Raw genomic sequence first — 21735 nt, 5'->3', positions numbered from 1 at the left:
CTTGGTTGCGGGCACATCCCCAGTAGGGGGTGTGCAAGAGGCAGCTGATCGATGATTCTCTCTCATCAATGTTTCTAACTCTCTATCCCTCTCTCTTCCTCTCTGTGAAAAATCAATAAAATATATTTTTTTTAAAAAAAGAGGCTATGGAACAGACTGAGAGAAACTTAAACTTAAGCAGAGATAATGGCTATAAAGAAAAATGGATAGGTATAAAAGACATTTATGTAGGTTTCATTAACAGAAGCTAGTAGACTGATTATAGTAAGGGTAGTGAATAGAAAGGTTTCTGGTTGATGAAGGAGGATTCAAGAATGATTTTTGGATTCTTAAGAATCAACCAACTAAACTGATGAACAAAAACAGATCCAGAGACAGAGAATCATCTATCAAATGGTCAAAACTGAGAGGGAAGGTAGGGGAGGGCTGGGGAAAAGGGAAGAAATCAACCAAAGGACTTGTATGCATGCATATTAGCATAACCAATGGACACAGACACCAGGGGGGTGAATGCATGAGCAGGGAGGGGGTAAGAGAGGAAATGAGAGGATAAGGATACATATGTAATACCTTAATCAATTAAAAAATAATAACAAAAGGAAGAAACCAACTAGAAAAGGAAATCTCTAGTCAAATTTCTAATTACCCAATCACATTACTTGAGTTTTCACTAACTCGGATAAAACCAAAATGTGATCATTCATGCCTGGATATGTTTTCCTCAATCTGTCTTCATTTAAGACTTAACTTTGCTAGTACAATTCTTTTTTGCTGTGATTGTTGTATTGGTTACAACAGTAAATGCCTCTTATATGCAGGACTGTGGCCAGTAATGTTCCTTTTACAGCTGATGCACAGGAGGTGTTCCAAAAGTTAATTTTAAGTTAATTATTTGAAACTAATAGTGCATGTTCCCATAAAACTGGCATTATGCATAGTGAAAAGGTTCCCAGGCTAGTCCACAAAGGCCGGTGTAGACCACAATATAACTGAAAGTGTGGATTTTTTGTAATGGAAATTAGTTGAAAATATTACTATTACAATTAAAAGGAAAACAACCATTGAAAAAGAAATCATCTGGCTTTTTCTTTTCTTCAAGTGGTAGTACTTGATGAAAAGAGGGTTGAAACCTAGGAAGACAAAGAGAAAAAGATAAGGATTTTTCTAAAACTGGACAGCACAGCCTTTTAAATTTATTTTTAAATAAAGTTTTACAATTTTAAAATAATTAAATTGTAGAAAATTTGGAAAATTGAAAAGTATGTTTAAAAAATTAAGTCACTAATACCAATAATCTTACCACCCAGATAAAACAACTCTTTTTTTTAATTTATTTTTTAATTTTTTATTAAGGTATTATATGTGCACATATCTTTCCATTGCCCTCTCCCCCCAGAATTATTCGTCCATTGTTTTTGCTTATATGCATGCATACAAGTCCTTCGGTTGATCTCTTATCAACCCCATATCTCCCTCCCCTCCCCGATGTAATTTGACAGTCTGTTTATTGCAGTACTGTCTCTGTATCTATCTTTTTGTTCATCAGTTTATAATCCATAAATGAGTGAGGTCATGTGGTGTTTCTCTTTCATTGACTGGCTTATTTCACTCAGCATGATGTTCTCCAATTCCATCCAGGTTGCTGCAAATGATAAGAATTCCTTATTTTTTATGGCAGCATAGTATTCCATTGTATAGATGTACCATAGTTTTTGGATCCAATCATCTGCTGATGGACAACTATGCTGTTTCCAAATCCTAGCTATTGTAAAGTGTGCTACTGATTGGTGTTTCTGGTTTCTTAGGATATATCCCTAGGAGTGGGATTACTGGGTTGAATGGGAGTTCCATGTTCAGTTTTTTAAGGAAACTCCATACTGTTCTCCACAGTGGTTGCACCAGTCTGCACTCCCATCAACAGTGCATGAGGGTTCCTTTTTCTCTGCAACCTCGCCAACACTTGTCGTTTGTTGATTTGTTGATGTTATCCACTCTGACAGGTGTGAGATTGTCGTTTTGATTTGTATCTTTCAGATAATTAGTGACTTTGAGCATGTTTTCATGTACCTCTTGGCCTTCCTTCAGTCTTCTTTTGAAAATACTCTATTTAGGTACATTACCCATTTTTTTAATTGGATCATTTACCTTCCTTTTATTTAGTTGTATAAGCTGTCTGATGATGTTGGAGATTAAACCTTTATAGGTGATAACATTTGCAAATATGTTCTCCCATACAGTGGGCTTTCTTGTCGTTTTGTTGATAGTTTCTTTTGCTGTGAGAAAGCTTTTTATTTGATGTAGTTCCTTTTGTTTATTTTCTCTTTAGCTTCCATTGCTCTAGGGGCAGTATCCATTTTGAGTTTATTTTTGTGTATGGTATAAGTTGGGGATCTAGTTTCATTTTTTTAAAGCGTCTGTCCAATTTTCCCAACACCATTTATTGAAGAGACTGTCTTGACTCCATTGTATGTTCATACCTCCTTTGTCAAATATTAATTGAGTATAGAGGTTTGGGTGGATATCCAGATTCTCTATTCTATTCCATTGATCTATATGTCTTTTCTTATGCCAGTACCAGGCTGTTTTGAGAACAGTGGCTTTGTAATACAACTTGAAATCTGGTATTGAGATCCCTCCTACTTTATTCTTCTTTCTCAGGATTGCTGTGGCTATTCAGGGTCTTTTTTGGTTCCATATGAGTTTTTGGAGCGTTTGTTCTAGGTTTGGGAAATATGCCATTGCTATTTTAATGGGGAGTGCATTGAACTTATAAATTGCTTTGGGAAGTATAGACTTTTTGATTATATTGAGTCTACCAATCCATGAACATGGTATGTTCTTCCATCTGTTTACATCTTCCTTTATCTCCTTTTTCAGTGTCATGTAGTTTTCCACATATGGGTCTTTTATTTCCTTAGTTAAGTTTATTCCTAGGTGTTTGTTTGTTTGTTTGTTTGTTTTGTTTTGTTTTTTGGTGTGATGGTAAATGGGATTGCTTTTTTAGTCTCTGTTTCTGCAAGTTCACTGTTGGTGTATAGAAATGCCATAGATTTCTTGGCATTAATTTTGTATCCTGCTACATTGCCAAATTCATTTATTAAGTCAATTAGTTTTTTGATGGAGTCTTTTGGGTTTTTTATGTACAATATCATGTCATCTGCAAATAAGGACAGCTTTACTTCTTCTTTTCCAATTTGAATGCCTTTTATTTCTTCTTCTTGTCTAATTGCAATGGCTAGTACTTCCAGTACTATGTCAAACAGGAGTGGTGAGAGTGGGCATCCCAGTCTTGTTCCTGTTCTTGGAGGGAATGCTTTTAGTCTTTGCCCATTGAGTACGATGTTTGCTGTGGGTTTATCATATATAGCTTTTATTATGTTGAGGTATGATCCTTGTACTCCCACCTTGTTGAAAGTTTTTATCAGGAAAGGGTGTTGGATTTTATCAAATGCTTTTTCTGCATCAATTGATATGAATATATTATTTTTATCTCTGAATTTGTTTATGTGATGTATCACTGTTACTGATTTGCGGATATTATACCATCCTTGCATTCCCGTAATAAATCCTACTTGTTCATGGTGTATGATCTTTCTGATGTTCTCCTGGAGCCCATTTGCTAGAATTTTGTTGAGGATTTTAGCATCTATGTTCATGAGGGATATTGGTCTGTAATTCTCTTAATTGTGTTGTCTTTATCTGGTTTTGGTATTAGGATGATGCTGGCTTCATAGAAGGAGCTTGGAAGTGTTTCTTTCTCTTGAATTTTTTGGAATAGTCTGAGGAGGATGGGTTTTAGTTCTTCCTTGAATGTTTGGTAAAACTCCCCTGTGAAGCCATCTGGCCACGGGCTTTGGTTTGCTGTAAGCTTTTTGATGACTGTTTAAATTTCTTCCAAAGTCACTGGTCTATTGAGATTTTTAGATTCTTGCTGATTGAGTTTTGGAAGGTTATATTTTTCTAGGAATATGTCCATTTCCTCCAGGTTGTCCAGTTTGTTGGAGTAGAGTTGTTCGTAGTATTTTGTAACAATCCTTTGTATTTCAGTGGGTTCTGTTGTTATTTCACCTCTTTCATTTCTGATTTTGTTTATTTGGGCCTTCTCACTTTGTTTCTTGGTTAGCCTGGCTAGAGGTTCATCAATCTTGTTTATCCTTTCAAAGAACCAGCTCTTGGTTTTGTTGATCTTATGTATTGTTTCTTTAGTTTCTATGTCGTTTATCTCCGCTCTGATCTTTGTTATTTCCTTCAGCCTGCTTACGTTGGGCTTTTCTTATTGCTCCTTTTCTAACTCTTTGAGTTGTTGAGTTAGATAATTTGTTACCATTTTTTCTTTTCTTTTTTCTTTTTTCCTTTTTTTTTTTTTTTTTTTTTGCAATAAGCTTGTAGAAATATGAACTTCCCTCTCAAGACTGCATTTGCTGTGTCCCATAGTTTTTGGATTGTTGTGTTTTTGTGTTTTCATTGTCATTTGTTGCCATGATGTTTTTAATTTTTTCCTTGATTTCTCTGGTAACCCAGTCCTTGTTCAATACCATGCTGTTTAGTTTTCATGTGTTTGATTTCTTTGGATTATTTTTATTGTAGTAATTTCCAGTTTTATGCCACTATGATCTGAGAAGATGCTTGATATGATTTCTATCTTCTTGAATTTGCAGAGACTTTGCCTATGTCCCAACATGTGGTCTATCTTTAAAAATGATCTATGTGCACTTGAGAAGAATGTATATTTATGGCTTTGGGATGAAATGTTCTGAAGATGTCGATTAATTCCATCTGGTCTAGTGCATCATTTAGGACTGATGTTTCTTTGCTGATTTTTTTGTTTAGATGATTTGTCCAAAGTTGACAATGAGGTATTAAAATCTCCTACTATGATTGTATTGCTATAAATCTCTCCCTTTATGTCCTCCAGCAGTTTTTTTTTTCTTTTTATGTATTTGGGTCCAACTGTATTGGATGCATATATTTTTACCAGGGTTATTTTTTCTTGTTGGATTGCTCCCTTTAGTATTATGAAGTGGCCTTCATTATCTCTTGTTATGTCCTTCACTTTGAGATCTAATTTGACAGATATAAGTATTGCTACCCCAGCTTTTTTTTCATTTCCATTTGCCTGGAAAACCTTTTTCCATCCCTTCACCCTCAGTCAGTGTGCGTTTTTTTTTTTTTTTCTGAAATGAGTTTATTGTATACAGCAGATATATGGGTCTTGTTTTCTTAACCAATCTGTTACCCTATGTCTTTTGATTGGATCATTTAATCCATTTACATTTAAAGTTGTTATTGACAGGTACTTATTTTATGCCATTTTTATTTTATACCCCTGTGTTCCTTCTTTGCTTCCTGTTTTTTATTTTTACAGTAGACCCTTTAGGATTTCTTGCATTGCTGGTTTGGTGGAGATAAATTCCTTTAGACATTTTTTGTCTGTGAAGCTTCTGATTTCACCTTCATTTTGATTGATAGCCTTGCTGGGTACAGTATTCTTGGATTCAGACCCTTCCTTTGCATGACTTTGTATATTTCATTCTATTCCCTTCTGGCCTGATGAGTTTCTGTTGGGAAATCAGTTGCTAGTCTGATGTTGGGTTCTTTATGTATAACTTTCTGTCTCTCTCTGGCTGCTTTTAAGATTCTTAATTTGTCATTAGTGTTTCCCAATTTATTTATTTTTTTTCTACTTAAACCAACAAAGTTTATTTACTAAAGAGTAATTTTAAAGTACATGAACCTGAAAAGCTTTTGGGTTAGCTTCTATATTTCTGAGAATTTTAGAATACCCAATCATTACAAATGCTTGCCTTCAAAATCAATTAACAATGTGCCTTTGCATCCATCTTTTGGGATTCATTTTGCTTGGGACTCTTAGAGCATCTTGGATTTGTGTGGGGTTTTTTCTTCTACATCTCAGGAAAGTTTTCTGTCATTATTACTTGAAATACGTTTTCCATGTCTACCTCAGTTTCCTTTCCTTCTGGAATCCCTATTATTCTAATATTGTTTTGTTTTGTATTGTTCCAAAGTTCCCTTAGGCTCTCCTCTTGCTTTTTAATTTTTTATTTCTAAAAGCTGCTCTATTTGGGTATTTTTTTCCATCTTGTCTTCTAGCTCATTGATGTGGTCCTCTGCTTCTTCTCGTCTACTCTTGATGCTTTTATTGAGTTCTTCATAGTAGCGATGTAATTTTTCATTTATTCATGGTTCATCTTCATTTCATCTTGGTTCATCTTCATTTCTTCTTGGTTCTTCTTCATTTCCTTTTGGTTATTACTCATATTGTCAAATTTCTCTTCCATTCTTTTTATCCCTCTTATGATCATTACTCTGAATTCTTGCTCTGGTAAGTTGCTTGCCTCTAACTCGTTTACTTCCTTTTCTGGTGATGCCTGCTTTTCTTTCATGCACGGGCTATTTCTTTGTCTCCCCATGTTCTCTCTTTTCAGGATATCTGGATATGTAGTTCTCTTTCTCCTGCATTGATTTAAAGGCACAAAATACAACACTACCAGGTACAACACAAAAGGCACTGAACATGAATGTATTTGCGATATTAATAACCTCTAATAAAGGTGACCACTGGAGAAAGGCAAATTAGGGGATAAGAGAGAAAGAAGGAAAAAAAGAGAAAAAAACAGGAATAAATAAAGAGATAGAAAAACTAAAAATAAATAAAAAGTAATGTCAAAATGAAATTGGGAAACAGGAAAGAGAGAGAGAGAGAGAAAGAGAGAGAGAGAGAGAGAGAGAGAGAGAGAGAGAGAGAGAGAGAGAAAGAAGAAGAAGAAGAAGAAGAAGAAGAAGAAGAAGAAGAAGAAGAAGAAGAAGAAGAGAGAAAAGGGGAGCAAACTATATTTTACCCCAATCAATGCCTTCCTAAAAGCCAGTTTATGGTTTCTTTGTCTATACTACCTCCTTTTAGTCAAAACTAGATTTGCCACTGACTTGTATGGCATGGAAGTTCTAATAGCTGCCACCTGCATTTGCTGTTCATCAATAAAGTAATTTATAATTAGATAGGAGGGATAAAGGATGGGAAGTTGTTTGTTTGAAGTAGGGTGTATTTAAATGTGGGCTTTTTTAATATCCTGGGGAGGGAAAAAACTTTCACTCTGTAAAAACATGTGGCATTATAATTCCCACTCATTACTATGCAAGAGAATCCCGCTCTATGGGACTTTGTGGCTCTTGAATTTGATGTACTTATGAGTTACTATGTGGCTGCAAGTCCTTGACCAGTGGTTTTCAATGTTTGTTGTAAACTGGAATCTCCTGGAGAGCTTAAAAAATACCAATGCCTGAGTTCCACTCCCAGAGATTTTTGTTTCATTGATATTAGCTGAGAACTGGATATGGTGAATTTTTTAAATCTCCCCAGGTGATTGTGGGAACCTCTAGTTTAGCCTGCTGCTTAATAGCTGGATGGAATAAACCACTTCTCAGAGTGTAGTCCTGGAACCAGCAACTTCAGGATAAATATGGAACTTATTAGAATGAATATTCTTGGGCATCTCTCTGGATTTGATTTACTGAATCTGATTTACAATGGGGTGATCCAGGAATCTGGGTTTTTAACAAGCTGTGATTATAGTGCACTCTATAGGTTGATAGGTTGATGGCCACTGGACTAAGCAGTCCTTCTTAACCCTTTCTAAAGTATATATCTGGAAGTTTCTGGAAAGGAGATGTTCTCACCAGCTGTTGAAATTTGGCCTGGAAAATGACTTTGATAAAAATACAGTTTTAAAAAATTTATTATTATTATTGTTAATCCTCACCTAAGAGTATTTTTTCCATTGATTGTATAAAGAGTGGAAGGGAGGGAGAATGGGGAGAGACAAAAAGAGAAAACACCAATGTCAGAGAAACACATTGATTGGTTACCTCCCGTGCATGCCCTGAATAAGGTGGCAATTGTGCCTGCAACCTAGGTATGTGCCCTTGACTGGAATCAAACCTGAGGCCCTTCACTACTCCCAAGTGATTGGAGTGACCAGAATGACTAGAGCGACTGGTTGCTATGACACACACTTCAACTGCCAACCAGCCCATTTGGGGGCTGGGCCGGCCGGCCAACCTCCCGCATCCCCTCCCTGTCAGCTGGACCAGCCCCCATCAGCCCCGATGTGTGTGGGCCAGTCAGACCCCACCCATGCACGAATTCGTGCACAGGGCCTCCAGTACTTTTACTAAAACTATTAGTAGCCATAGTGGGGAAGAGGAAAAGGGATTGATAATTTGCTGCAAAGCCCAAGCAAGTTCAGGAGGTAGCATGTCTTCATAGTATTTAGGGGATTGGTTGCATAGGCAGGATAACCCTGGTGACAATAACTGCAGGAAAACTCCTATGTAACCTTCAAGATGCTGTTCTGATACCAACCCCCATGTGAAGTTTTCTCTGAGCTCTGGTGTAAATTGCTTTATCCTTGTGTTTACTTAGCACTTGCTAAGTTTCTTGATTAGGTCTTATCTCACTGTATTGAATCTCTCAATGTCTCTCTCCCTCACTAAATTCTGTGACCTTTGAATATAGGACATTCTCTATTCATCTTTCAATATCCAATGTCTAATATAATACCTTATGCATATTTAATGCCCTAGAATTATTTGCTTAGAGGATAATAATGAATTGCCAGGATTTTTTTGGCTGTCAAGAGCCTTTGAATGATGGGCTTTGTGAGTTAATGATGGTCTTGGGTCTGACTCTCAACCTGGAGTCTTTGGTTTTGTCAACAAACCATGAATATATAGATATTTCTCACAGCCTTACACAATAGTGATTTAAGTATTATTTGCATCTTATTATTTTATAGCAGGATACATAACTGTCTGGTTCCAGGACTATTAATGTCAGTTTTTCCTCATAGGTAGACCTTCGGGGGGATTCTAATTAAAATATTTAGACATACATTTGCCACAGTACAAAAGTACTTGAATTTTTAGGCCCCAGAGGTTACCCCTCATCCAGGCACTGTCATATGCTGGTTCTTCTTGTAGTTATCTAACTCTATACTGGACTCTGTTCATCCCTGGGCTGCTCACAAATATTCTTTAAACCAGATAAACACTTAATAAATTAAAATCACCTTTGCAACCATGCCTTCCAGAGGTTATATATACTCAGGTCAACAAGATGGAATGTATATGTGTTTACCAACTCTTAGAGTCACAGATTCGCAGGCAATTCTTGGTTTAATTTTCTAGGTGGTTCATCACAGATTCATTATAGTATAAGGATTTTTATTGGTTTAACTTTCACAGAACAACCTCATAAAAATTTCCAATTTTTTGGGGGGGGGATGGGGCATCTGACTGTCACCTTAGTTACTGCCAAGAGTAATAATTTGTGAATGTTATAGAAACATTGAAATATATGTCAATGCCATTATGTATACTATAATTTTCAAGATCTACTGTATAAACCAGAAGAAACTGGATTTGTATCTTCTATGCCAACTCATAATCCTAATATGTATGTGCTGAATAGATTTCTATATTTTTTCTATAGGCATTATATCTGATAGCTACTAATGGAACCCCAGAACTCCAGAATCCAGAAAGACTTTCAGCTGTATTCCGTGACTTTTTAAATCGCTGTCTTGAGATGGATGTGGATAGGCGAGGATCTGCCAAGGAGCTTTTGCAGGTGAAAATAAAATAAGACAAGTACAAAGAGTCATTACATTGGGCTTTTATAACTTCAATGTGCGACAGCAAAACTCTGTTAAGAAATCTCTAGTGAGAGTTAAACTATAGACCATAGGCATATCAGTATAAACTTGCATCTGGTACATGATTGATTGACATGTTGCCTTTCTTCTGAAAAGTTGGCAATTTAATATATAAATCTCTTTTGCTCTTCCTGGAGTCTTATTTTGCAAGGGAAAAACCAATTTGAATATCTGGTGTTGCTGTTTCATTCTTAACTTTACTTGTGCTCCTGGATATTGTATGCAGATGCTCTTGGCTGAAGGTAATTTTCTACATAATTATGCAATTATTTCCATGGCATTTGCTACTCTAAAGTTTTACTGGTCAAAGCCCCTTTGCTTGTGATGTCAAATGGTAGGCACCTGGTTGCCTGTGTGAGTAACCATTTGTCCTTTTCATGGCTCTCAGGGATTAGTATATACAATAATAATTAGTACCTATGATTTACCAAATTATTTACCCACATTATCTCATTTAGTTCTTATAACAGCCCTATAGGTCAGGTATCCCAAGTTACAGATGTAAAAATTGAGCTTCACATAGCTATTGAGTGGTAAACTGGGATTTGATCCCTGGATTGTCTGACTTTCCACCACACAAATACACAAACCAATTCAGGAATAGCTTAAAGATATTGCAAATTTGGTTCCAGATCACCACAATGAAGCCAATATAACAATAAAGTGAGATAATATTTTTGTTGATGAGAAGTCTTACCCTCAATTTAAAAAAAAAATGCAACACCCATGAAGTGCAATAAAATGAAGTGCAATCAAACAAGGTATGTCCATACCTATATTGATAAAGCAACACATGCTCAGGATTACATATGTACCTTCACTGCTGGGGACTGTTCCTCAGGGAAATGTATCAAGCCATGTAACATTCAAGAGTAATGACTGTTCTCTCTCTGACTTTGACCACATACTCAATTTAAACAAAAGATACAACCATGATTCCGTTCAAGGCAAAAACAAAAGCGAAACAGAAAAATATTTCCGTTTCTCCTGAACTCCCTCCTGAGATAGGCAAAAAATATCCTACCCCAACCTAAATCACACCAGGGATAAACCACTTGAAGGAATTAAGGAAGCTACACCTTTTCTTTTTTGCTACCTTTATTTCACAGGCTCTCATAGAAACCTACAATGTCAAATCTGGAATGGTTCCTTATTAATCCTCTAATTAATCCCATCTCAAATTACAGATGAAAAATCTGAACTTTTGAGTGCTTCACTTGTACATCTTTTCACTCTTCCCACCACTCCATATATACATCCTGATGCATGTTCCAAAGATAAATGAAGATATTTGTTTCCTATATAATAAAAGCCTAGGTAGCATCACACCCTCATGAAACACCCTCAAGCAAAGTTGCCAAAAGATGGCTGCACTCACAGAGGAGGTGGAGCCTGGCAGCTGCTCCACACAGTGAGGCCTGGGGGTCCCGCATCTCTGCACAACGTCGTCGAGGAGGCAGACCAGTCTCTCTGCCACTTCGTGTGGAGGAGGCAGGTCCTGGTGGAGGAGGCAGGTCGTGGCAGGGGTGGGTAGTTGTGAGAGATCAGGCCAGCAGGGGAGGGCAGTAGTGAGCAATCAGGCTGGCAGGGGAGGGCAGTTAGGGGCAATCAGGCTGGCAGGGGAGTGGTTAGGGGGTGATCAGGCTGGCAGGTAGAAGCAGTTAGGGGCAATCAGGCAGGCTGGCAGGTGAGTAGTTAGGAGCCAGCAGTCCTGTTTGTGAGAGGGATGTCTGACTGCCAGTTTAGGCCCAATCTCCGGGATAGGGCGAAACCAGCAGTCAGACATCCCCCGAGGAGTCCTGGATTGGAGAGGGTGCAGGCTGGGCTGAGGGACACACACCCCCACGTGCAAGAATTTTGTGTACCAGGCCTCTATTATGCTGTATATATTAGCAATAACCCGTATATCACCTTAAGTCCATATAACTTCATTCTCTAACTTGAGCCTATGTCATTTAGTTATTTATTTTTATTGTCTCAATTTTACATATGTCTTCTTTCCCCCCAATTTACCCCCAAGCTATTCCTACCCCACCAAGCTCCCCCAGTGCTCCAGTGTCTGTGTCCATTGGTTATGCTAATATGCATGCATACAAGTCCTTTGGTTGCTCTCTAAATCCCCTACCATTTGTCTCTGGATCTATTTTTGTTTATCAAATTGTGTTAATCACTATATTCCAAATGTAAGTGAGATCATGTGAGAGGTTAGAAAGGAAAGAGTTGCATGACATTTACACTACTGGAATGCTTGAGACAAGACATAGGTATTAAGTATTTGTGTGACTTTCTATATGACCTACAGTCCTCTGTCCATTAATTAATATTTATTGAGAAACTCCTATTTGCAAGGCTTAAGTGCAGTGGGGACACAAACCTCTTAAGGGTGTTTCCTCCTCTCCAGAAGTTCACAATCTCCTTGGGTATAAAAAAAAATGCAAGGTTGTTTTGAGACTCATTCAAACCAAGTGACAGCCATGATTCTATAGGTGATCAGAAAATGTCTGTAAACAGGAGGGAGTTCTGCTGGGTTTTGAAGGACAGATCAGTTTGAGATAGGTTGAAGAAAAAGGGGGCAGGAATTACAAATGGTTGAAAGATAGTGTGACCAAAGGTATGTAGGCAAGGTTTAAGGGAACAGAAAACAAAGTATAGCTGAAGAGTTCAAGTGGGAAGTTACAGGAGATAAAACCATAGAGGGTTTGACACCAGGCTAGAGTTGGTATTGTAGACAGTGAGGAAATACTGAAGATATCTGATGGTATCAAATGATGAAAGCTTTGTTTAGGAAAATTTTCTGGTAGTATGCAATAAAAATTAGCACCATTTAAAAATGGAGGTGGGAGATCAAGGGGAAATTATAGTTATATTCGATAGTTCAGAATTAAAGTTGATTAGGCCTGAACTAGGGAAAGCAAGAGATCATTATATGAAGCATTGAAAAGTACTTGATAGCTGATTTTATGTAGAACATAAGATAGAAAAAGATAAAAATGACTTCAGAATATATAATCACTGGTAGCATTCAATAAAAGCCAAAGTGATATAGGATAATGCAATGGCAACATGTCTTTGCTTCTATGTAGTTTACAAGGAACTGTTATTTACCTTACCTGATTTAACTGTTGTAAGAAGCAAAGATGATTGAATTTTGGTGCTCTGAATCCAAAGCTCCTATGGTTTACATCACACAAGAGGAACCTGTGTGGTATCTTAACATATATTTTTTAATGTGGAATTCAAGGTGACAGAAGAACATTTAAAAGGAAATATCCAGTAGGCAATTGGAAAAATAGGATCAAAATTAAGGAAAGAGATCATGTCATAAAATATAGATTTGGGAGTCATTTCCCTAAAACTGATGAGAGGTTGAAACCATGAAAGGGAATGATCTCTCAAATGAATTAAATTAGATAGAGAGGATGCTGAGAGCTAAGTTCTAGTATATGGGAGGTAGATGGAGGTGAAAACAGGGAAGATAGGAAGGGAGTAGTCAGTGAGCATGCTTGTGGAAAAGAATCAAGATAGTAAATGTCACAGGCCCCCAAAGAGGAAGCCATCTCAAAGAAGGAAGAAATGTTCACTTGTATTAAGTACTGTAGAGGAGCCAAAAGAGAAATGGTGGATGCATAGTATTGGATTTAGCAGTTAGGAAGCCACTATTTTCAGGGTCAAGGTTAAAGACATTTTTTCAAGCATGTGAGCTACTCTTAATAAAATCAGAAGTTTAAGAAATTCAGAAAATCAGACTATTGTAAACACTGAGATTTTACAGCACCCCAACTCTGAGTTTCTAGCTCTGCCAGTCAGCTTCCAAAGTATTTCATAATACTGAAGGAAAAAAAAAACATATGAAGGACAAAAGCTGGTAATATTTTATTTTATTTTTTTATAGTTCAGAGTAGTTTAATAGATATGAAGTGTTGGTTTTTTTTATTGTTTGAAGTATTACAAATAGTAGTACATATGTCTCCATTTTTTCCCCATTGACCTCCCCCCCCGGCCTCCCCTATCCCCCAGTACATGTCTTCACCTGCCACTCCCCCCCCCCAGTATCTTGTATTCATTGATTATGCTTATATGCATGCATACAAGTCCTTTGATTGATTTCTTCCCTTTTTCCCAACCCTCCCCAACCTCCCCTACCTTCCCGCTGTAGTTTGGCAGTCTGTTCAATGCTTCTTTGCCTCTGTATCTATGTTTTCCCTATTTCTTTCCTTTAAAAAATCTTGCCTCTGCAAACTATAAATAAACATATAATAACAAAAAATGTTTGAGTCCCAATTTCAATGTCCAACAGTTCTGAGTCCCCGCTGGCACTATTTTAATAAAATAATCTTTAATTGGGTGCTCAAAATACATTTTAATGAAAAAAATGGCTGCTTGAAAATGTAAAGTAATATACTTGTTTGGATGAAAGAATTCCAGTTATTCCTTTGTGTGTTTTTTTCTTTTGCAGCATCCATTTTTAAAATTAGCCAAGCCTCTCTCCAGCCTGACTCCTCTGATTATCGCTGCAAAGGAAGCAATTAAGAACAGCAGCCGCTAGGACTGCAAGCCTTACCTTGCACCATCTCCCCTCATGAGTAAGACTGAAATAAAACTCTGCTACAGGAAAGAAGGAAGAATGACAGTCAAATGGGGTGGGGGTTCTTTAACTTTCTAATGAATAGAAACTTCTTACAAGCCCTTTTCCTACTCCCTAAGATTATGTAATTTATTTGTAAGCCTGAATCGCAGCCCAAACAGGGCAGCAATGTCGAAGTGGCCATAAAGTGGTCACTTCCACCGTGAAGCGAAAGAGCCAGTAGTGAATCCCCTCATTTTGTGCATTCACTTTGAAGAAAAAGGTTTCTCAAAGGTGCACACTCCCTCTTCATAGTGTTGTGTTTGTTTTTAAGTTAGAAAATAGTCCCTCTTGCATTCAAACCTCTTTCAAAGCTCCTTACCCAATGTGATGTTTTTCACTTGCATTGTCATTAGACGTCCAGAAAAAAAAAAAAGAAAAAAAAGTAAAAGAAAAAAAAACGATGTCAAAACGTTTTTCTTAAAAAAAAGAAAGCAAAAAAATAAAAATAAAATAAATAAAAACAAACAAACAAGCAAAAAAAATCACAAACAAACAAATGTACAAAAAAAAGAGCAAGTACTGTGTGAATATGTGGAAGTCCATGCCCTAATAGAATTGCAATTTTTTTATTCTTCTTCTACAGTGGTGGCTTGGTTTGTGTACCTGTTTTCCTTCACTTGCACTGGAAAAGGTTTCTTTTAAGATACTTTCCAAAAGCATTGAGCAATATGTGTGTTCAGAAAAGGCTTTACAAACCTCTATAAATAAATCTCTGATGGTGAAATTCTGTCACATTTTCATGATGATGCTTAAGAGGCAGTTGATTTATCATTTATGTAAATCAGCTTGTTCAACTTCATGATATGTGAAAAAGGACATACCAAAACTGTGAGACTCCTGATGAGTGAGTCCAGGTCCCAAACCTAGGAAATCCTCATGAAAGAAACCATACTTAAACCAAGATGTGACTCTATCCAAGAACCAAAAAAGGAAAATAAGTATGAAGTACTGAAATTCTTATTGAACAATAAGTGAAAATTAAAAATACTCAATTTAATCCTATCTTGTATTTATGACATTATATGCACTTAAATTAGACACATCAGGGGGGGGGAAACCCATTAACTAACATTTGCTTAGGATAAAAAAATGTTTATTTTGACAATTTATAGCATCTTAAAATTTAAAAAAAAAATCTGGAGAACAAAGGGTTTTTTTGTTTGTTTGTTTTTTGTAGGTTTTTTTTGTTTGTTTGTTTGTTTTTTGTAATCATTCAACTCTGTAAGAAATGGGAAGTCAGTGAAAACTATATCCCAATCAACATTTGGCTATAAGTACTTGTTTCAATTTTCTTTATATACCACCAATTTCTGTTTCAGGATATAGTGTGTTCATACTTAGTGTTTTGGGCTTTTGAATTTCAGAAACATGCTCATAAAGACTTGGAAGTTCTCCAGTGAAAATAATTAGGGCGTGCAATCATATACCCCAAGAAATATAAGTCCAACTGAATTACTTTTGTGGGTTGAAGAAAATATGAAAATTTGACTACTATTTCACCATGTACCTATTTATTAAAAAATCAACAGTTGGCATTTCCTGAATCTTCTGAGAGTAGAAAAATATATAGAGGATGTCTGCATAGAAAAAGATATGCTTTTCTTTTGAAAGAATTGTCAAATTTTATAAATTCTGCAAAGTTGTTTCTCAAAGCCTTTGAAAAGCTAACCATTTGTGTTTTATAAATCTTCTTGATTAGTAGTATATCTGAATAGAACTTATCCACATTAAGCAAGAGGAGGAAAGAGGTAAATGCCTTGGGTCTCTCTCCTTCTCTGCGGAGGTACATCTATCCATCTAACCATCCATTTATTCCTTATAATGAAAGTACTTTCATTAGAGTTTCTGCTAACCATATAGTGCATATTTATGTTTAGGTGATGACACCACTGGTGGATTTCCTATTTTCTTATTGTTTTATTTAACTATAAAATTTTGGAGGGGCTTGGACCCCCATCCCATAAATGTCCACAATGGGATAAAACAACAAATGTGAAAAGAAAATCAAATGGAAATATTTATTTGAAGCATACCATATTATACTTTGCAAAAACATGACTAGGCCTGAATATTTTAATGCCACACTGTCCTAATGAGAGAAGGGGGAGTGTTAATTTTTATTTCATTTAAAATTAAGTATTTGAATGTTGTTTTTTCATTCATAGTGTCAGGGAATTCAATGAAATAATACATGGGATGCAAAAATAATTTAGTACATTGATAACTATACCCTGCCAATGGAGAGAGCCTCAAACCTGGTTGGGAATTCCTAGTTGTCAAATAGCATCCCTTTTATAACATAAAGGCCTTTTTTTGTGGGGGAAGACCTGGAGCAGTGATCCTTCATATCACTGTAGGCAAAGAAATGGCTGCTTTTTTATGATTTCAATTCAGCATATTAACCATGAGGAGCCAGGTACTTTATAACATCCCACTACCAAGATTTTATAATATATCCCAATAGGCTTTACTCTTACAAATTTGTATCTATGTCAAATTTAAAATAAAAAACAGTTTCTAAAGTCCCTTCCCCCATTGGAGAGTTATGTAAATTTCTAATAATTATTAAGAGAGAAGCTAAAAATGATGCTGAAGAATTCACATTTGATACACTAGAACAACTTGGATTCCAGATGGTTCCTAGTTTATTCCCTTTCCCTGGATTTTTTAGAGCTCATCTTGACACAGGTGAGTCTAACCAGATCTTTAAAGATGCTAGTGTGCCCTGTAATAATGAGGGCACATGATCGAATGTTCATTCCAAAATGTCCTGCGATTGGAATAGGGCAGTGGGAAAGTCAGGGAAGGGTGTGAAGCACAGTAGAGATTATTTATTTAAGAAAAAAATTGCTCTAACAAGGATCCGGTGCGTTGTCATAATCCCATGAGGATTTTTGGATGACACAATTTCCTCAAATCAGTCACCATGTTGGGTAATGACTTCGTTCTTGCTGATCTCATCTATGTGTCATTGTAAATATTCGTGTGTCCATGTCATATTTTGGCTACTGGATAGCCAAGTCATATAATAAGATTTAATTCAAGTATTTATTCTTTAACTGTGTTATCCAGATTCCTTTCAGACTTGTGAATAGCATTCCATCATTTGAGTTTAATCATCTGATTCCTACTCTATCCTTCCCCTGTGAAGCACATTCCATTGCTAAAGAAAAAAGAAATATGAAATTGCTTCCTGTTGTCTGTATAAATGTTTTGATAGTTTGAGAAGTTTGTCTATAAATAATATTTCTCAGCTCAAAAATTGTGTAAATAGTTATATTACATTATATTACATTGCTCAATGGGTTGTTTATTTCTAATGAGGCTGCCAGTTCTCAGAGAGAATCTATAAATCACTTTTAAATAACATAAACAGAGATTACAGCTATGTAAAAATAAGTGTGCATATGGAAAAAGACTGGGAACACAGATAATTGAAGTCAGTTGTGTTAGGGTGGTGGGATTATGCTACATTATTTTCCCTTTAAAATTTTTCTTTGATATTATTACAATATTGCTTTACAATAAATAAACATCAGAAAGGGGACAATAGAAAAATAGAAAAGATGCCAGAAACAGATGCCTTCTGGCCAGAGCCCAGAGCATGCAGGGCACAGATGTCTTATAGTTACAATTATTCCATAGGCTTTATATTTGCTTGAGTGCTGAAGTTGGCACATGTTTGGGTATGGCACATGCTTTCTTAGGGGACTATTATCTATAAGTTAAAGCTAGGGAGATGTCACTATTAGAACTCTAAACACATCATTCTGCTTTAAATCAGGCTATCCTCCACTTTGGTATGGCATCAGGGTTTCTGTTTTGGTTACTTTAATTCGATAGTTGACATTTGATTAGGCCCCCTTGATAATATGTGGTTTTGATATCACCCTTCTGGATCATTTTAAAAGAGTTTCAGATTGAATTTTGGAAGAATAGAAGGATAACATTTCCAAGTACCACTTTATTGTCTGACATGATAGTATATCATCCAGTTAAGATTCTTCTTTTAATGACCAGTAGGTAATTCTCATTGATTTTTAATAGAAGTTATTATGACTTGCAATTAAAAGCTGAATATGAAAACATTAAGACAAATATTTAGAACTAACTTTGCCTGTTGGCATTCAGTCACAGTCCTGCTAGCTTTGGCTTGAGTTGACCTCTGTGTACTTTCTATATTGCCTGATTATAGGTTGTATATAGTGGCTGTCTTTGTTAAAGAGAAAAGGGAGACAATCTTCCAAAAGAGGGGAATTTCCTTGTAACTCACCAAATAAATTTTAGGTGAGGACTTTAATGAGGATGAAACTGAGATGCTGCTCAGTTTCACCAAGTGCAGATCCTGTACCTAGAGAATCCACAGGCTTTTCATTGACCATTGTAAACATAAAAATGTGTATGGAAGTCTTAACCTTGGCATCTACAGTTGAGTCTCATGGTCCTTTTCTGAGCTACTTGCAGTTAACATTCAGTTAAATAAAGGCATGGCCAGTGATGCAAGCTTCTCCTAGTTTCTGAGCTAGAGAACTGCATTTCAACATTTGTAAATTGACAGTCTAATAGGCCTTGGATTTTGAGAGAACTTAACACACATTTCTGAACATATATTTGCATGTAGATTGGAAAAAAATAAATGGGGCCATGGAAATATTTTTCCAAAGAAAGAATTTTCTCTTGAGATTTGTTTATGATATAATTGTTTATATGGTTAGCTTTATTTTTTTTCTCTCCTTTTCTGATCCCACATTTTTTTAGAAGCTAAATGAATATTACCTAACTCCTCATGCATAGAGAATATCTATTTAATATTAAACAAATCCTACCAAATCTGCAAATTCAGAAACTGATATGTCATCTTCATGTGCACACTCCTGTGTACAAGTATACTATGCTACAAGTAATATTTACTGCTATGTAATATAGTTGAACTTACAAGATTAACTTATAGGCTGGTTAGTGCCATCAAAGTCTCCTCTGGTGAATGCTATCTCATAATGCCAACAATAAGGCAGATACCATGTTCATTTGACTTAGTACCTAAGAGGAAATCAACAGCAATTATAGAAAATGTCAGATGTAATGAAAGGAGTGTTAGTAAAGGAGTAAGGAGACCTGGATACTAATATAGGCTCTATTACTAATTTACCATGTGACCTTGAGCAAGTCATTTAACATTTTTGTGGCTATTTCCTTATTTATAAATTAAGAGTATTGGACTAGATGATCTCCAAGGTCTTTCCAAAAGTTGTAGCATTCTCTGATATTATAGCTTGCCTTGCAAATTCAACTTGTTTAAAGTGATGGTAAATATCACATGTTTAAGCCTGGGTCTCTTATGTGACATTTAAACAATAGTACTATGAAAGATTAAAAGAACTCAAGTAAATAAAGTTAATATTACTAGGGAATTTTGCTAAAACTTGTGGCGGCCTTCTAATTGCTTCATAGTTGTTTTGTTCTGTTTTAGTTTTAATGTCCTTTTTCCTATTGAGTGTTCCCAGTTTCATTTTACATATACTAGTACTCTCTATGTAAGTCTGGTTTTCATTAAGCTATAGCCAGTATTTGCTACTAGAACAAAAATACCCCGACTGTCACACTTGTTAGAATAGAACTATACTTGAGCATCTTCTTTCCTATGGAGCAGTGCTGGACTTTATAGAATTTACTTCATAAATGGCACAAGATAGGAGAACCCATGTATTTTAATTATTGGGACTAGCACTAAGAGTGGACCTATACATTTGCAGGTTGCAAAGAGAGAAATAAAAAAGTAATTACATGCTATTAACATTAAATAATGTTGATAAATCCACTTGTTGGGAACCAAAGGTAGCATTTCTAATTACACCTCCCATAATGATTGGCCAGTTATATAAACATGCTGCTGGAAAGAAGATAAATTGAAAGTTAGTGAATGGTCCCAATTCCCTGCCTACAGTAGAGTGCCAACCAGCTCTCAGAGGGAAATTCGAATTCAATGTGTGTGCTTGTGTGTGGTGTGCTTTATGGACCACATATACTATATTATTCACTAGAGATGATAAGATCTTTCACAGAATCCTATAACCATTAGTGAGTTGAGTTTAAATCCCAGTACATCATCAAGGAGGATTCAGATCATAGGGTATTGATTTCTACTGTGAATATTCTCATAATATCCAGACAAAGCAAGTTGAGGAGGATCTACATTTTTATTATTTATCAGAATTGTATCTCATTTGGCTGTGCATTACTTTTCTTAAAAAGTTATCTGTAAACCCATGTGTAGTGAAATTCTTCTGTAACTTTGGATTAAAGGTATTTTTGGTATTTTTGTTTGATTTTTCAGTAAGTTATTTCTTTTGTACACCTGCTGATGTAATGATTCCATCCTTCTGACCTCAGCATTTAATCTTCTTAAGAACTTTTGTTTACAATATTGTTATTTTTAATTGTGGTTGAAGCAATAGAAAATTGAAATATGGATTGTGCATGACTGTGTCTTGAGTGTAAAAATATTGCTGTTTGAAACTTGGACCTAAAGTATTACAAATAAAAATGATAAACATCAATGAGCTGGTACTTCTCCCTTCTGTCACCTTTCCTCCCACCTTTGTGGCATTGGTCATTTTACCTACTTTACAGGTTGAATTGTACCACTCACAGGTACCAAGGCAGGGAAATGCCCAGCCTTGTGAGCAATATAGGAAATGTCCTGCAGAGTCTGCCACTAAATAACTCAGACACAGTCTCCATCTGGTTCTCACATAGAATAACTCAGGTGAATGTGTATACTCAATACAGGAAAAAAGCCTGGCAGAACCAAGCGGTAGGTGAAGGAAAACTGCCAAACGACATAATATGTAATAAATATACATATTTTTGTTTTTCTTCTTGAAAAAATCCTGAATGTACACAGTCATCTGAATAATGTTTAATTTTTATCTTATATCTGTTATCAAGGTCCCTAAGTCAGTTGCAAGATTCCAAACCCACATTATTGAGAACATTCATTAATTAATTCATTCACTCTTTCACAAAAAAAAAACAACAAAAAAACATATCTTAAGATCGTGTTAAGATCTCATATCTTAAGATCTCAAGCACTGTGGACATTTCTGGTAAGGATGACTTTCTTTTAAAAACCATTTTCAAATGTGACTAAATGACAGTAAAGCTTATTCAAAGGTATTAGATGCACCTATTTGGGGTCAGTTTTGTCAGAAATCCTGAGTCTTCAATACTCCAGACAAAAACACCAGAGACTCAGCAAATTGGAGGTTGTTTCCACCAATATTACTAGTACAGTGGATATAGTGCTCCTCTGGAGCAGTATATATAATTTTATACCTTTTTGTAAGTGGATACACAGAATAGATTAAAGATCCTACC

At 35.9% G+C, this 21735-nt stretch overlaps 1 protein-coding gene across 4 annotated transcripts in view; it reads left to right on the top strand.

The window, feature by feature from the left end:
• Nucleotides 1–20909, top strand: part of PAK3 (p21 (RAC1) activated kinase 3) — a 393551-nt gene extending 372642 nt beyond the window's left edge. For all 4 annotated transcript variants that reach the window (XM_084870471.1, XM_084870469.1, XM_084870472.1 and 1 more), the window contains 2 exons: nt 9509–9646; nt 14188–20909. In XM_084870471.1, coding sequence (XP_084726597.1) covers nt 9509–9646; nt 14188–14277 — 228 coding nt within the window. In that variant the 3' untranslated portion in view covers nt 14278–20909. The remainder of the gene's footprint in view (nt 1–9508; nt 9647–14187) is intronic.
• Nucleotides 20910–21735: the final 826 nt, after the last annotated feature.

This window comes from Pipistrellus hanaki (assembly GCF_964339955.1).
Source record: "Pipistrellus hanaki genome assembly, chromosome: X".
Taxonomy (NCBI): domain Eukaryota; kingdom Metazoa; phylum Chordata; class Mammalia; order Chiroptera; family Vespertilionidae; genus Pipistrellus; species Pipistrellus hanaki.
This window is presented reverse-complemented; position numbering and strand designations above follow the sequence as displayed.